At 38.0% G+C, this 18,560-nt stretch overlaps 1 protein-coding gene across 1 annotated transcript; it reads right to left on the minus strand.

The window, feature by feature from the left end:
- Positions 1 to 2,283: 2,283 nt before the first annotated feature.
- LOC127432810 (LETM1 domain-containing protein LETM2, mitochondrial-like) lies at positions 2,284 to 16,885 on the minus strand. Its single transcript, XM_051684236.1, has 11 exons — positions 16,518 to 16,885; positions 15,680 to 15,749; positions 12,729 to 13,173; positions 10,629 to 10,772; positions 10,051 to 10,188; positions 9,730 to 9,933; positions 9,385 to 9,504; positions 8,855 to 8,974; positions 3,139 to 3,246; positions 2,905 to 2,970; positions 2,284 to 2,794 (listed from the first exon to the last, which is right to left on the minus strand). The coding sequence occupies exons 2-11, from the start codon at positions 15,724 to 15,726 to the stop codon at positions 2,741 to 2,743; spliced, it is 1,446 nt and encodes a 481-aa protein (XP_051540196.1). The 5' UTR covers positions 15,727 to 15,749; positions 16,518 to 16,885; the 3' UTR covers positions 2,284 to 2,740.
- Between the last annotated feature and the right edge of the window lie 1,675 nt (positions 16,886 to 18,560).

Consider the following 18,560-nt stretch of genomic DNA (forward strand, 5'->3'; position numbering starts at 1 on the left):
TACTAATGGAAGAATATGCACATACATAGTTGTGAAGAGCATTCACCCTAGCCCCAAAAGTATTTGGACACTTAATGACAATAAAATATCAACCTCAACTTCACTGCCAACAAATGATGCTAGAACTTTTCAAAGCAATTTTTGCAATTGGTGTCAAGGTGATTTTTAGTGGATGAAGTCGGTTCCCCTCAAGTTCACACAGGTGCTTTTAAAAACCCTTTTGTGAAATGTTTTGCTTTATGTATAGTGTGCATGTGCTATGTTTCTCTCAACTAAATGCCACTCGGTTTATTGTAGTTATATGCAATAACAGTCATACATTTTTAAGAAACGTAAGCACTGTTTAACCATCTGATTTCACATTATGCTCAATGTTTCTTTTGCACCGATATCAAGTTTGTAAAAATGCAAACGTGTCACTGTTACATTTTGAAACAAGCAGCAAGTCCTGTCCATGACCTCATGGTTGATGAATGTGTTTCAAAACGTATTTAGTTCAACGTGTCAGACAACACAAAGCAATTAAAGGCATGCACTTAGTGAACTGAACTGTATTAGTGGTGGGGATTCGTGCTTAAATAAATGTGCTAATACTCCAAATAAACAACATAGGGAAAACAAATCTGGCTAATTTTCAAAATTCATCTCATGCCTTACAGCTGGATTTTTAATGTCATTTTGAGTTCATGACGCCCTTGAACGTATAAAGAAAATTGCACATCTACTGTAACTGCCCATGTGCATTGCATTTCTCATGTTACATAAAATGTAGGTATATAACAATGCCTGCAGCTGATAACAAGGGTTGCACATGTTGCCAATGTCATGGCAAAATAGTACACATAAGACTTATTTCCCAAAGTTATATGCCATCAACTTATTTGTCGAACTCTTCAGTACTGAACTACTCAGTATGGTCATGAAAAATTATTTTAGATTTTGTACACACACTAGTGGCCATCCAAAACTGTTAATGTACAGAATGATCAAAGATCAAAACCAGTGAGGTTGTTCCATGAGAGGCTCTGAAGAGGTTAAGGAGTCTTATGATCAACCTCATGGTATGCATGTACTGCACCAGTATTTGACCACTACCCTAATTCTCCACTGAACACAACTGATCTGAGCAATGGAGAACTTCAAATGGTATTCCTGGTAATCAGCTGGTTTACAGTATATTTCGTTTTATACAAAGGTCAGTTGAAATATTTAATGACCTAGCAGCAAATAAATATGATTTATAGTAATTAACATCCACATCAATCTTTTAGATTTTTTCAACTTTTTTTAATGAAATGATTTTAAACTGAACAAAATGATCAATTAAATGAAAACGATAAATTGTCACTTTTTGGAAACAAAAAACAGAAGCATTTGTTTATAATATGCTACATGAAAAAGGGAAATTGTAACACTTATATTTAGACAAGGTATCCGTTGAAGCAGTAATGAGCACCTTAATTTCTTGACTGTACTGCAGCTAAAGACCGTATGCCATTTTGCCCACTGAGAGGCAGTTACAAATTCAATTTTACGTATTTGATTGACTTACATAAAAAACTGCACCAAGACAGTGTGGGATAGGGTGGTTTGAAGAGGTACAAATTTGGTTAAAGATTACAGTTGAGTCAAAGGCAGGCAAAGCCCTGGGCTATACAAAACATACAGGTCAGATTCATCAATTCATTTTAAATCAAAACTTTATAACATTGCCATATTATGATTTCCCCTCCCAGTGGTTTATCCAGTGCAATGAGAAACGCAATTACAATCCAAATGGTACATGAATCAAAAATAAACATTTGAGTTCAGGGGAATATCGCCACTGTATTTTTCATCGTAAGTGAAATGTAAACTTTACGACTCCAGTGGTCATTTAGCTTTAATTCATCAGTTTCGGTTAGTAATAGTTCAAAGGGGGGCACAGCATACTATGAACACATTAAACAAACACTTTATGATAAACAACGCCCCCACCCCGCCAATCTGTGCCAAACTGCAGAGTCTGCCATAAGCAGGCCTGGCGTAATTGCTACACCGCAAGTCGAATCCCCTGAGGGAGTGAATGCAAAATTCCCTTGCCAAAGAGAATTTGAAAATTTCAAATAAAATAAAAAAATACCCACGTACTTGGCCATTTACAATTCATCTGCCAAACTAAACTGAGAATGCTAGCTTTTGCATTCCGCATATTAAAATAATATGACTTAATTCATCTTTCACCTTTTAGCCTACACATATGGCACAGCCGACTGTATAAAGCAGTAGCACTTAGATCATATGCAGGTTTCTCACAATTTATTTACAAATTTACATAACGCAGTTCTGCAAAATGCAAGTTCCTTTAGCATTTCTCGCTAATTTACAGAATCTGTCAAATTGAAGTAACGAGACAAATCTACAGGGGATCGGAAAGCAGGAGTGATGTTTGAAATGTCTTTACAAATTCAAAGCTTTTGCATAATATAAACCATTTTCCCTTCTTCTAGGACCAAATAAGTGGTGGATGACCAGATGTCGATGAAGATGGCGATGTCTGCTTTGGAGTTTTGCAGTTACAAGTCCATCAGGTCAATGTGAGCAGTGTTTGTATGGCTGAATGTGAAACAGAAGGGGCAGAAAGGCCTCTGAAATCCAAAGATTTGATGCTTCCTCTCCAGAAGTAGCAGCTATGACTGAACTGTACCCTCTTCTTTTCAGCTAGAACAAGGTAATAGGTCTGTAGTAACGGGGGGGCATCTCACATTCCATTGGCACTCATCTTGGATTTCTGTGACAACTCTGCCTCTTTAGCCTGTCGGGAAAGAGCAGATGGGGTGAGAGTGGGTTGACATGACAGACAGCACTTTCATTCTAAGAACTGTCTTATAAAAGACTGCAGTAGGGAGGGCTTAAAACACTTACATGTATTAACTGAGCTTCTGGTGATGGCATGTCCAACACTCTGGGTTTTTCCAACAACTCTTCTGACTACAAAGAAGTGGTACATATATTTAGCAGAAATACCTCAAATTAAAACAATCTGTAAATTACTTATTTTCTTTTGCTTGGCCATTGTTATGCAATGCCTGATAGCCCGAAGAGACCTTATGAGACTGATAGCTTGATTGATTGATTATGTAACAAAAGCATTCTTACCTTTCTGTCTTTAATGACAGGAGCAGAGTCCACCAGCACCTCCACTGAGGACGACAATGGATTCTCTTCGGTTGAAGCTTCGCTCTCCACAGGAGGAGGAGTGGCCTTCTGTTATACAGACGTAAACAGAAAGAGGGTCACTGGGTATGACAAGACCATAAACAATACAGTGATAACTTATCAGCTGGAACTTATGCAATGATGTGTCAGTCTGCATTTCTGCCTGATATAAGAGCTAGGCATCAATTTGTTTACGTTTCAAGGGTAAGCAGAACAGAGGGGTATTCCAGAAAGCAAGATTAACTTACTGTGACAAACCCTGAACTCTCAGTTGATTAACCCAAAACTTGCTTACTCACGGTATGTGGGTTCCAGAACACCTGCACGGGGTTAGTTCACTCAACCGTGAGCTTGAGTTTGTGTGCATTCACAGTGAACTCAGAAAGGCATTCTCAGCAAAATCGCAGAATTCTCGAGTCACCATGGAAACAGATGGCAAGAAAGGCGCGCCATGTTTCAGTGATGCAGAACATGACATTTTAATGACTGTAAACAAGCATTATAAAGTCATCTTTGCAAATAATAGCGATAGGAGCTGCATCGGTTTACGACTGAGAGGTTGCTTGACAGAAAGTATACTGAAATATTGCGTGAATTTTTAAATAAAGCTATAAACTTTTACCGTATATGTAAAAGTTTAATTCAACACTAATATTAGACCTATCTCGCCTACATTAATGTTTAATAGGTCGACTGTTACATTATTTGTTTGCACTGAACTTAATATAAGTATTAATTCATATTCTATTAATATTATGATAATAGGCTATGGGTTTACTATATATTTTATTTTAAGATTAATTTTACTGGGGGCCTGGGTAGCTCAGTGAGTATTGACGCTGACAACCCCTGGAGTTGCAAGTTTGAATCCAGTGTGTGCTGAGTGACTCCAGCCAGGTCTCCCAAGCAACCAAATTGGCCGGTTGCTAGGGAGGGTAGAGTCACATGGGGTAACCTCCTCATGGTGGCGATTAGTGGTTCTCGCTCTCACTGGGGCGCATGGTAAGTTGTGCGTGGATTGCAGAGATTGGCATGAGCCTCCACATGCTGCGAGTCTCCGCATTGTCATGCACAGCAAGCCACGTGATAAGATGTGCAGACTGACTGTCTCAGAAGCAGAGGCAACTGAGACTTGTCCTCCGCCACCCGGATTGAGGAGAGTAACCACGCCACCACGAGGACCTAGTAAGCAGTGGGAATTGGGCATGCTAAATTGGGGAGAAAATGAGATAAATAAATAAAAGATTAATTTTACTGGTATTTACCATGTTCAGTGCATGCTAATTTTATTTTACTGTATGTCAAATGAACTGAATGTATTTCCTTTATTCTTAATACCATTTGATGTACCCAGATTAACACTGGGGTTTCTAAAAACTTAGAATCATATCACCTTTAATTTCACACAGTTGCTGATGGTGTCATTGTATTAATAGACTCATTTTCAAATGTAGGATCTCCCAGTTGTCATCATTTTTCATAAATTGAATGTAATGTTTATCAGTAGGACACACATGATTATTCATAAGATGAAGATCTGCAGTAACAGAGGTGGAGAATGATGGGAGGCCCACAGAGTTGTGAACATCATGTCCTTTTCTTATTTAGTGTGGCAATAAAACTTGTTTGTTGTCTTGTCCCCTAAATGGCAATGGCTGTGCAGTCTCATGCAGAGGGTCCATCTACCTCCAACAACATGGCACTGAATGAAATGATGTTGTTTTAACTGAAGATCATGTGTCTGATTATACATTATAGAGGTTCATGATCTCAATATTAGAGAAAAGAAACTCTCATCTCTTCCTAGTTGTAAAGGAAACTGTAAAAGGTCCTTATTGAAAGGCAGATTAAACATGTAATTTAGAGAAGGACAATAGCTTCTGATGGAGTAGAAGAGGCTGAGCATCAGAAAGACATCTTTTCATTGACTAATTTGACCATCAGCTAAAGGAGGGCACTGTAGGTTACTCTAAATGACAGCATGTCTCATTTATATTTTCAGATAATAAGAGTACAATGAACAAGTCTAGAAATGTGTGCATTTCTATGTACAGTACATGAATTAAAGTAATAAAGAATCAAATCTCCAACCTCTATGCTACATCTGTGGTCTGTGAAATGATCATATATTATCTAGTTAGTGAAGAAGAAGAATGAGTGATTAATTGCTTATGCTTTGAATTGGCAGACATTTCCTGTATACTGATACTATGGAATGGAATGTTTTAAATAACATGAATATTCATTGACTGAAGGAACTGTAAAAAGAATGTGGGTGCTATAATAATTTTATTCTTTGATATTTATAGATATGTTCATTAAATTAAAATCATGAAATAAAATGATTTATTAGAAAGGCTAAATATAAATACATAAAGCCCTTTCTTCACAGTGAAGAGTGTGGATGCCTTTCCAATGTGTTCTACGTTAAAAATATTACAGTATTAAAAAACTTCTCATTAAAAGAAAAAGCACAATGTACACAATTTGTTCACTTTTGACTGCAAATCTGCGGTGTGTGAGAGACTGGAAATGCTGGGGAGAAGAAGATTTGTGAGGTAAAGATTGCATTTTATCATAATTTTTAAAAGTATAATATTGTGCATAATCTGAGTTTCCACACCCACTGTGTCGCTATCAAAAGGGCACACACGCGCTGACAACCTGAGAAACTTACTGACAACTACCTGAAATAAACCAACTCTGGAACATATCCTACTCCGGAGCAGGGTATGTTCAGAGAGTGAGTTGATATGGCTACTAACATACCCTGAAAGTTACCTCAGTTTTTGGAACCGAAAGTTGAGGCTATCCACTTACTCTGAGTAAACTTACCCGAGTATGTCGCTTGCTTTCTGGAATACCCCACAGTTGCTTAAGCCATTGCTAAGCCCAATTTGAAATGGTCAGTTAAAAAAAAAAAAAAAAAAAAAAAAAGAGAGTTGAATATGTTTAGCTAATGAAATGTAGGAGCCTATTCGTTCAGTGTTTTTTAAAAGTTGGAATATCTACAAATGTATGAATGCTTTTTGAATATTTAAAGAATATAATTTAAATGCAAAATCTGTGCAGTAGGAAACTATTTACATTTGGCTTACAGTGAAATGGAGCAAATACAGTTTTTTTTTAGGAGGTAGCATTAAAGAGATAGTTCACCCAAAAATGAAAATTCTCTCATCATTTACTCACCCTCATGCCATCCCGGATGCGTATGCTTTCTTTCTTCTGCTGAACAAAAACAAAGATTTGTAGAATATCTCAGCTCTGTAGGTCCATACAGTGCAAGTGAATGGGTACCAAAGCTTTGAAGATAAAAAAAAAAAAAAAAAAAAAAAAAGAAAAAGTATAAAATGCAGCATAAAAGTACTCCATAAGACTCCAGTGGTTAAATCCATTTCTTCTGAAGCGATATGATAGGTGTGGGTGAGAAACAGATCAATATTTAAGTACTTTTTACTATAAATCTCCATCTTTGACCAGCCCCGACCAATAGGTAGCGATATGCACAAAGAATAAGAATCGCAAAAAACAAAAGAATGTGAAAGTAAAAGTGGAGATTTATAATAAAAAAAGGACTTACATTTTGATCTGTTTTTCACCCACACCTATCATGTCACTTCTGAAGAAATGAATTTAACCACTGGAGTCGTATTTATTACTTTTATTCTACCTTTATGTGCTTTTTGGAGCATTAAAGTTCTGGCCACCATTCACTTGCATTGTATGGATCTACAGAGCTGAAATATTCTACTAAAATCTTTGTGTTCTGCAGAAGAAAGAAAGTCACATTTGGCATGACATGAGGGTGAGTAAATGAGAGAAGTTTCATTTTTGGGTGAACTACTACTTTAACTTAAGCATTTAATAAAAGTGCTTTTGTTGTAAGGTTGATGTCACTTAAAGGTGCTGTAAGCGATTATTTCATGGAAAAATATACAAAAAATGTTCCTACTCCCTTAAAGATATAAATGAAATAAGTATCCTGAGATATCTGTGACAGCTGTAGACTTTGTAAACAGCAAACAAAAATGTCCGCGGACCGCAGACACTGACGCTCTTCACCTGTCAATCATTTTGCTTGTTTTTATAGAGTTGTATTTGAAGCGCATCATTGAGGCTATGACTCAAAATGTTTGTCAGCTGAGGGCGCTATTGTGTCACTGTTGAATTTGACAGCCACAGGAATGAACAATGCTGCTCTTTTGCTCGGTTTTGGTGTCAAAATTTTCTTTGGAGAGCAGGGTGTTGGAATGAGGGGGCGTGGCTCATTCCAACACCCTGCTCTGCCAGAATTGTGGACAGGTAGATGTGCTATGGTAGAATTAAGTGACCACACCATGGTGGTCTGAGCTATTGAGAAAACAACAAACTTAAGAAAGACAAGTAGTATTAGTAAACCCAATACCACACCGAGAGAACACAGATTATGGAAAGGAACAGAGAAAACCTTTGGAGCACTGTTCCCACAAGTGGGTGTTGCAGTAATACAGCAAGAAGTTGAAATGACTAGATATGAACTGATATCATTCATAAATTCGACAAAAACAACGATTGACGCAGTACGCCAAGAACTAAAAGGCCTAAGATTAACAGCGCTGCAAAATAGACTGATCCTTGACCAGTTAACAGCTGCCAGTGGAGGAGTATGTGATATTGTGGGAACGAGTTGCTGTACTTTCATTCCAGAAAACAATGAAGATGGACATGCCATAGAAATGGGCCTGAAAAACATGATGTAGATAGCAGCGGACTTGACAGCGAGAGAAACTGTAGATGATGTCAACGATTATTGACATGGTTAAATGGTTGAAAAAAAAAAAGTTTTTGAATGCTTTAATACCTAGGAGTAATTTTACTTGTTATAGCATTACTGATTTGTTGTGTGATTCCATATGCTAAAGCATTGGTCAATAGGACCATTGATAACGCTTTGAATGCTAATTACACTCTGATAATCTTGAAGATGCTTAAAGAAATGGTTAAGGGACACATTGGGAGGAATATGATAGTAATGAGTAAAAGACAGAATGTAAGGTAAACAAGATTTGATTTTTGAATAGCCATCTGAGGCACTTGTCTCTTCGAGACAAAAGAGGGCAATGTGAGACATAGGCCTCAGACGGAACAATGTGACCTTTTTATGCTGATGCTTGCTTATCTGCTTTCTGTGTTTTCGGCACTGTCTTGAGCACAAAATGTACTTCTGTAAGCGAGAGGAAACAACCCCATATATGGAGGATTGGGGGGGGGGTTCAAAAGCCATATAACCCCATGCTTTCCTTTAATAAATCGAAGAACTGCTTGTGACATTCTGTGTCCGTGTATTTCTTCTCACCGGTGAATTCACCTCCTGATCGAAGAGTGACTGGGAGGAAGGCAGAATAATGCATCCGAATCATATTTTACTAACAATGGCTCAGTCACGTGAAAGCTTTAGAACGCTAAAATCACTTGCAGCACATTTAAGTTAATGTTTTGGTTAATTAAGAAATTAAACTCTACTTAAGAAAATGGATTACATGGATACATTTGATCTTTGGACACTCTACATGGGGCGATAATTATTGTATTATAGAATTTAAGCTAAAAACACATATGAGGCAAGGGAATTAAGATAAGATCTTTTAAGCTCATATAAGGGATATTGAGTGTTTACCTCCAGTTTGGGCACAGGTGGGATGACTGGGGGTTTAGGAGTGAGGTCTGTGAGGTACATTGCACGAGAGAGCAGCAAGAGGGACGGTGGAACGTTCTCTTTGAGGTGCAGGTCCAGCCACTGAGAGATACAGAAAGTGAAAGAATGGATTAACAATTCAATGATTCAAAACAACACATTTTTAGGGATGAGAACTGTAAAGGGCCGTTCACACTAAATGCATTTTTGCGTCAGTCTGCGATTACATCTTTGACTGTTGCTCTATGCAAGTGTTTAAGACAGCATGTTAAGTTCTAAGGACTTTAACTTTTAAAAACGCATCTTGAGACATCTGGATTCTGTTACATTCATTGCGCAGTGCCTGTTTTTTTTTTTTTTTTAAGCAACAAACCTCTAGAGCTAAATTATTCTAGATTGCCACCCTATACATTATAGTGTTCAGAGTCTGCAGGTTTGGAAAGAAAACAAACATAAAAATCCTAAACAAGCCATTTTACAACTTAGTCAGACTGGTCTGTGCACACACACACCTGCTGCAGCTGCTGTCGGAGCTGATCTGTGGTCAGACCTAAAGATCTCATACCACGACTCCTGCAGGCAGCCTGAAGCTCTGCTACAGTCATTGCAGCCACACCCTCTGTGGCGATCATCTGCATTGAGACAAAAGCAGTAAACAGTGTTTATCCAACAGCTGAATCAATGTTAAATGACCTCTGAGCTGACAATAAAACAAACATTTAAAGGGATATTTCATCCACAAATTCAACATATTCAGTCACCGACAAACCTACAAATCGCAGCAATGTGTTAAGTAATAAATGAAACTGTAAAACTTTACTTTGGAGGGTCAGTGACAAGTGTCTGGTTTGTTTCACCTCATCGTCAGCCTTGATTGTGCGCAGCTGCATCATGAGCTGGAAACGCAGCAGGTTATTGGTGCCGATGGGCTGCAGCTCCAGCAGTTTACACAGCGCCACCAGCTGCGGCCGCTCCAGGTGTTCCAGGGTCAGCTCATCCTCAAAGAGCTTGGAGAACTTTACAATGTCTTTAGTGCTGGGCTGTTCACCGGTGTGTCTCACCTGTAGTGGACAACAGGACCACAACAAAATTTCGAAAGGTTATATCACATCAAGAACAATTTTGTATTACCATCACCATGTCTGAAATGCAAAAACAGCTTCAGTTCAAAAGCTTACCTGCTGCACATAAGTGGAGAACTTCTGAGTTTCATCTCCAACTGCTGCTTTATTCCTCCTGGCCATCTCGCCAATGGTCTCCTGCAAGAACTTAGCCAGCTCCAGTTTAGCAGCAAGCCCCTTCTTCTGTTTTTCCTCCTATTTGGGGCAAAACAAATCAATTCAACAGTTAATCACTACTCTTGAATTTATAATTTTTCTATTGTATTTCAATTCTTTTTTGGTTCTAAATTTCAAAACAAATAGTGGCACACAGATTTATAAAATAGTGAGTGGTTTAATCTTTTGATGGCAATAACAATCTGTAATAAAAAAACAAATGAATAAATACAAAACTAGAGCAGATACAATGGGCCATTCAGAAAACAAAAGGAGGATTGGTGCGGTAAATCGTTCATAAAACCATTGTTACGCAAACTGTCGCATTCAATGCAACAATTTACGTAAGAATGGCTTTCCGAACAATTGATCCAGTTTCATGAATGAGCTTAATGAATCAAACTCCACTAATCCATTGCCACTTTCTAATGTCAGCAAAAGAGGACTAGTTGCATTTATATAACAAAAATAAGACGTACCTTCTTGGACTCTGTCTCAAAGGTGGAAGGCAACATTTCTGGGAAGAGCTTGAGGAAAACCGGGAGTAGAAACTCCATGAAGGGAACGATGACAAAGACCATGAAGGGCACGAGCCGGAACAAGTCGGCGCATGTTCTCATCAGCTGTGGAGAAAATGGGACAGGTCTTACTCAGAAATACACAAAAGCCACACTAAAAAAACTGGACTTTCACTGTCGTCAATTTTACTTAATCTTCCCCTTTACTCAAAAAATTCATGGAACCAAGGGAACTTAAATGAACAGAGTTGATTCAACAAAAAATTTGTTTTGTCAGCTTTACTTAATCCATGCGAGTTGAGACATCATAAATATTTTTTGTTTGGTAAACTGAAACTGGGAAGAGGATTTCTAGTTCTCAGCATACTTTGCATGGAAATCAATGTTAAAATCAAGTGTTATTTTATGTGTCTTTGTGCAAGATGATTAAAAAAGGGAGACTTGTTAGTGTTCCATGTTTTTTTTTTTTTTTTTTTTTTTAACTGAGATTTAGAATAATTTCTGTTTTAGTTTTGGGGGTTACCATACTGGTGAAGAGTGGTGCTTGAGCCTAGACTGAGAAACAATACATTTTGTCTATTCTATTTTATCCATTGAGCAATTGCTGCGCTAACCATCGCATTGTGACCAAGTTGCACTCAGCAGTGCCTCCCACCAAGCTTTTAGCATGCTTACGTTTTCGCTTACATCACTAGCAAGCATATCACTAAAAGTACCCGTTTACACTTGGCCAATTCATGCGTTTTCAGTGATCATATAGCTATCCGATCATCAATAGGTGTAAATGCCCTCCGAAACGCATTCGAGACGGATTGCAATCAGTAGAAGTTGCGGATTGCAATCTCAAACCAATTCAGGAGGTAGATGCATTCCAGATAAAACTCGGTCAAGTGTAAATGCATCTGGCTGTTCAAATCACATTTGTAATATTTGCTCCACCCAAACAGCGCTGCATCAGCATAGGAAAAATGTGAAACATAACAAATGTCATCAAATATTTGCATAGGGCTTGGTCACGCAGTAAATAATAACAAAGAAATTAATGCATATTGTAGGAGAGACTTTTTCCTCATTTATTTGATGCAGATCGCTGATGAAACTGAAACTAAACACTGACAATGAGCACAGCTTGACGCGTCTTACCTACGACATACACAGACATGCACACTGGGCAAAGTCACTTGGAATCAAATAATATAGCACATCTTTTAAATTCACAGCCCGGAATTAGCATAATCATGGAGGTGTACTCTGTTTTATTTGCATATAGCGCAGGAATTGAAGATCGGATTTATATCCGTTTGGCGGAGACACATTGATGTGGCCAAGTGTAAATGGAATGAGCTTTTTCAATCGGATAGCAATCCAATCAGTACAAACGCATGAAGGGGCTAAGTGTAAACAGGCCCAAATAGTTCAATTGGAGTTATTCTGACATGTTAAATTTTGTTTTGTTTACTTGATTCAGCTAGGTTCCCTCTACTTGAAGTATTTAAATTGAAATTACATGGTAATTTTAATCTAATAAATCTCATTTCAAACATGTTGTTGAACCACTGTCCATGATTAAATCAAGTTCAGCAAAACTGTTTGTTTTTTTTTATTGCATATGGGTTAGTGCAAGGATCAGTTTTTGGCCTAATTCAGCTGTACCTCCAAGGTGTTACCCCTCTTTGTTATGTAATCCTGTTTCTGTCACATTACATTATAAATCCTTGACCAAGCACTGGTTTGTTCTAACAGGATTACTGAACATTATTACCTTGTCCTGAGACAAATCTCACACAGTATTAATCATGTTACGTAAATAAATTATTCTGAGACTATAACAACAATAAATGTACCATGAAGTATTTTCTTTTGGACGTGGTTACTTTGAAGTACCATGTAAATACAAATGTTCAGAAGGTAATTATTCAGCACCATACCAAAGTATCACAGTATTACCATCTGATAGCATAATAGAACCATGGTGAAACCATGGGTAACATCAGGCTCCTCTTATCAAAAACATCCCAAAAATATATTCCTTATGAGTTTTTTTCCCTTAAGCATACATACCCTCCGTCTCTCTCTCCTGGTGAGCTGCTGTCCGTGCAATAACCTCCAAACCATCCTGCCAGCGATTTTTGTGTCGATTCCCAAAAGACGGAACCCATGGTAGTAATGCTTGAGTTCATCCAAGACTCTCTGGCCCAGGGACTTCCCTGGCACTGCTGGTGGTGGCGGTGGTTGAGTGCCAGAGGCGGCTGGGACAGAGTCACCTTTGGTGGGCTCAGATCCTGCAGCGGTATCCTTTACCTCTTGAAGCCAAGCACAAGAGCTGTGGAGTGGACGTGCAGCTACACAACCAGGGCGGATGTAGCTGGAAGTGTAGCAGGGGTAGAGTGGCCTGGGACACCTGGCTGTGAGAGCAGTCTGTCCGATGAACTCAGAGTGGTAGCGTATGCATGCGGTCGAGGGGAGGGAAATGCAACCGTGCCTTTTAGAAAGCAAGTAGGATCCCCTGTAAGAAAATGAGAACTGTGAGCACCGAGGAGACATTTTCCTATGTTAAAGGACAAATAAGCTACAACAATATTTAGGGAACGTTCCGGTTCAGTAGAAGTTGCAAGATGCACCAACATTTTGGCCCCTGAAAATCTTAGCCAAATATTTGAACAGAAACCATTACTTAAAAATCTGTTAATAGAAAAAGCATTGTTTATGTTGCACATTAAAGTCCACATCCCCAGAGGTGAAGTGATGGCGCTCTTGGTCACTAGCGCATTAATAAAGAGTGTTTTCCAGAGCTCTGGTATTGTGTGTTATTGTGTGTCATGGTCGTTACAGTCAAGCTCCAATATTACATTAAGAAGCATAAAAGCACCATTACAGTAGTCCATATGACTCATGCATTATATTGAAAGTCTCTTTTCACTAACATTATTGTTAATTTTCTGCTGCATTATCCAGTAAAGTAGTTGACAATAAAGGTCTTCTTAATAGGCAACACATTTTTTTTAATGTAATTCTTCTCTGTCTACTCTGTTTTATTTTGAAATGTGTAGTTATAGAAAAAGTGGCTTCGGTGCATCCCTAATAATAACATTTAGAATTTATTCAATTATTCCAAATAAAATCTAATTTCAAATAATCATTTGGTTTCGGTTTTCGGCCCAGTGTGTCTAGAATGTTTGGTTTTGGCTAAGAATATTCATTACACGTTTGCAATAATGCACTTACAATGAAAGTCTATGGGGCAAGGCACTGCACCAAGATAAATGTTAAAATTCACACCGTTTTGAAAGTACAGTCACAAGACCTAAACCTTATAGGCATTAGCATGAGACTAGTGTGATTAAATTGGTTACTAGCCTTGTCTGTGCAAAGTTATATCCAATATTTCAGTCCTCTCATGAACAGCCGGTAAACTATAAGATAAATTAGTGACTAAATAATTTCAGTGATACACAAGCAAAGACAGGTTAAGCCTTTGAAAAATAAGCTGTCTGTCACATTATTTAACCAATCAGGTCAGAGTAAACTGGTCAACGAAAACCTCATTTGATTGGTTACTAGAAGCAGGTAGACACACATTCCCACTCACGCCTGCAAAACTCTTTTGAGTAAGAATGTCGTGCCAAAAGTGTGAGTGCAACAAAAGGGAAGATGAAACAATGTATATCGGAATATTTCTGGAAAATATTTTCACCACAAACACAAGTCGTTTACACTTTTGCCGTAGTTTATTTTTACACAGACAAACTGATTTTGCTGTTCATGACACTTTCTTTGCTTGCATGTGGCTGACTGCAGGTTTGCAATGTCAGTGCCAAAAGTGTAAGCGTGAAGAAGAAAAAAATAAGTCAGAAGAATATAGATCAAATTTACTTTGTGTTAATATAAAGTTACAGATTCACACCACATGAATTGCTAAAAAAAAATCTTATGCTTGCAACTTGATTTACACCTTTACAAAACTTACAGGGTGCATGCAATTTATTTTTATGCTTGCAATTTGAGTTGCACTTTCACAAATCTTACTCTGCACATGCAAATCTTTCTATCACGCTTGTAACATTGTTTACACTTTTACAAATCTTACTCTACACATGTAAATCTTTCTATCATGCTTGTAACATTGTTTACACTTTTACAAATCTTACTCTACACATGCAAATCTTTCAGGCACTTATTTCACTTCATACTAAAATGCAGTAACTTTAGTATTTATATATATATATATATATATATATATATATACACATACACACACACACGTCTTAGGCACTTGTTGCATATTGAGGATGTCTTCAAAAACAATGCCATAAATAGTTTTCATTTATCAATTAACGTCATACAAAGTCCAGTAATCATAAAAAAAAGCTACATCAACATTCGGTGACCAGCTTTGCCTTTAAAGCAGAACCAATTCTCCTAGGTACACCTGGACACAGTTTTTCTTGGTTGTTGGCACATAGGATGTTCCAAGCTTCTTGGAGAATTCGCCACAGTTCTTCTATCTGTTTAGGCTGTCTCAACTGCTTCTGTCTCTTCATGTAATCTCAGACTGACATGATGTTCAGTGGGGGGCTTTGTGGGGGCCATGACATCTGTTGCAGGGCTCCCTGTTCTTCTATTCTATTCTATTTGCAAAAGGAATGTATGGGAGTCTAAAATGTATATTTCCTACTGACACACTAAAGCTGAAAATATAAATAACCATCTTAAGACAAATGTTTTTGTGAAGACTTTTACACAGTACTAATATATATAAGCAAACTTCACATTTATGCTTTAAACCCTCCGGAATGCCTTGTCCCCATAGACTTCCATTGTAAGTGCATTATTTTTTACGTGATTTTTGTTCGTTTTTAAAACCGAGGGATGAGTCTAAATTTTTGTCTGTAGTAATCCACAGCATGCCATGATTTGAACCCGGAACATTCACTTAATGGAGAGAAAACAATACTGGAATAGGATACAAAAGTTTATTTTGACAGTAGCATCTTGGATGATGATGAACTCACCTTGATCTCGTCACGGCCAGAAGCACCTGTGAGCTGAACACTGCCATTATGTGGTCAAAAGCAGGGCGTCCTGCAATGACACATCAATGCAACTTTAATTACGATCAACACATCAGATACAAAAACCCAGAGGCGTGACGTAACACTCATGAATGTGACGCTGTCGCATGACGATGTGGCCAATCGTGGCACTGCACACAAATAGTGACAAGTGATTACCTCAGCGACTTGTGTGTTGCTAAAACGGCGAAAGGCCAAACATGCCACATTTCATATTAATACGTACAGACAGCATCAAAATCATAAGCAAAAGTTCCCGTCTCAATACATCCGGTTATATATTATATAATACTTACAAAACATTTACAACAGTGTGACCGATAGCGGCCCCACTTGAGAAGGTCCGAAAACGACTTTATTTATTCTTACAGCAACATTAACTACAGCGTACACTTTGAATTCTAGTTTCTTAAATGACTTAATTGTTTTAAACATTCTTGGGCGTTATAGAAAAAGTTGTCCAAGTAGGTGAAAACAGTGAGGCTTTAATGACGGGCAATGAAGGCCACAACAGCAGAGGCCGTAAACTCAAAACAATGACTATAACAATGCTTTATTAACTAGTCTACCAGCACAACTTTTACAACTCGTGATCATGAATACAGTCGTAACAACATCGATCAACCTCAAAGAAAAGCGATGGGGTACTTCTTTTGTTCGTTAATGTGTAACTTAACAGTGAGCGGCGGCTTAACGGTTAAACGACATGAGACTCAACTGAAAGCAAAGAGTAACTAGGTGGTCTAAATCAGATATTGGCGAATAAACAACAACCAACCTGTCGAAATATGCCCGTTTCGTGTCGGCTGTGACTGCTGTTAGGCTGTAACCATTTGTTATGGTGTCAGATCGGATGACGGTGGAGAAAAATGCTCGGCTCGACAGCGCTCCTCCTGCAGCTGAGGGTCAAATTTCCTCGGAGGCGAGGCGACCGCACGGGAGAACAACGGACCTTTCGCGAGACGAGATAATCCATTCACGACGGTATTTCACCCCTTAAGATCAAATTTCAATATTTAGATTAATACATTAATGTTGATGGACTCTTTTTCGAATTTTAGACTGGGCTGTAACGTTGTCTCCGATGCCCCCCAGTCCAGACCTGACCGTCCTGCCGAGGAGGATCATCCGATGAGGGCAGACGCGTGATTGACAGAGCTGAGCACCAATAGACAAGCGATTCGCGCTCTTGACACTAGCCAATCAGCTGAACGGGGTGGACAGTGGAACTTCCCATGACCTCATCCGAGATGACGAGGGCAGAGAATGCGTGTCTGCGGTTGCTGATCTCAGATCGTTCGTGGTTCTGTGTTGCCATGACAACAGCTATATCAACCGTGCCTGGAGCGGTGCCGTTGCAGTGTTGTTAGCACACGGCGGTGCTATTTTACAGTTCAACAACGCTTCGGCCTCTTAAAGGAATAGTTCACCCCAAAATAACATTTCTCTCATCATTTACTCACCCTCATGCAGTCCCAGATGTGTATGACTTTCTTTCTTCTGCTGAATACAAGCGAAGATTTTTAGAAGAATATTTGAGCTCTGTAAGTCCATACAATGCAAGTAAATGGTGGACAGAATTTTGAACCTCCAAAAGCACATAAAGGCAGCATAAAAGTAATCCATAAGACTCCAGTGGTTAAATCCATGTCTTCAGAAGTGATATGTTAGGTGTGGGCGAGAAATAGATCAATATTTAAGTCCTTTTTTTTCTCCACATTCTCTTTCCCTTCCACAATGTTCTTCTTTTATTTTTTGGTGATTCACATTCACATAGCGCCTCCTACTAAACAGGACTGGTCGAAGGTGAAGATTTACAGTAAAAAAAAAGGACTTAAATATTGATCTGTTTCTCACCCACACCTATCATATCACTTCTGAAGACATTGATTTAACCACTGGAGTTGTATGGTTTACTTTTATGCTGCATTTATGTGCTTTTGGAGGTTCAAAATTCTGTCCACAATTTACTTGCATTGTATGGACTTACAGAGCTCAAATATTCTTCTAAAAATCTTCGCTTGTATTCAGCAGAAGAAAGAAAGTCATACACATCTGGGATGGCATGAGGGTGAGTAAATGATATATGAGAATTTCCATTTTTAAGTGAACAAACGTTTACGAGATAATTAACTGAGCTCAAAGTTTTGTTGCATTTTTCCAACCTATTTAACAGAGTTTGTTATACCGGTAGGTATTATTATTACAGGTCATCTTTAATAAATAAATCACATAGCCTTAAGTGTATAATTAAGGATGTGTTAGTACTGGGCCTAAACGTACTAATTCATAATCCTAAAATATCTAGTTTATAATTTTTATTTATATTCTGTTTTTAGATAGACCTATCTCTAGGGTTTATTCTCTAATCCCATAATTTCACTTATCACCAAACTCAAACAAATGCACATTGGGGAATACAAATGAAATTGGACGCATTTTACGTGTTCATGACCATTTCATTATTTTTATATAATAGTCTATATTGATGTGCTGGTTAATCTAAAATGCAATAATACCATACAAATAGCTTTTTATATGTTTTAGAAAACAATTTAGACAGCTGCGCAGCACAACAACGATTAGCAATTTATATATATATATATATATATATATATATATATATATATATATATATATATACACACACACACACACACACACACACACACACACACATACATGCATACCCTTTTATATTAGACCACACACAATTTAACTCCTATAACAGGCATGCTATAACAGTCTGTATGATTGGTTGTACCTTGTAACACATACAGTATATCACATGTTTAGTTGTCTAGCAATTATATTTCTCTCA

The sequence above is a fragment of the Myxocyprinus asiaticus genome, chromosome 42 (assembly GCF_019703515.2).
Source record: "Myxocyprinus asiaticus isolate MX2 ecotype Aquarium Trade chromosome 42, UBuf_Myxa_2, whole genome shotgun sequence".
In the NCBI taxonomy this organism is placed as follows: domain Eukaryota; kingdom Metazoa; phylum Chordata; class Actinopteri; order Cypriniformes; family Catostomidae; genus Myxocyprinus; species Myxocyprinus asiaticus.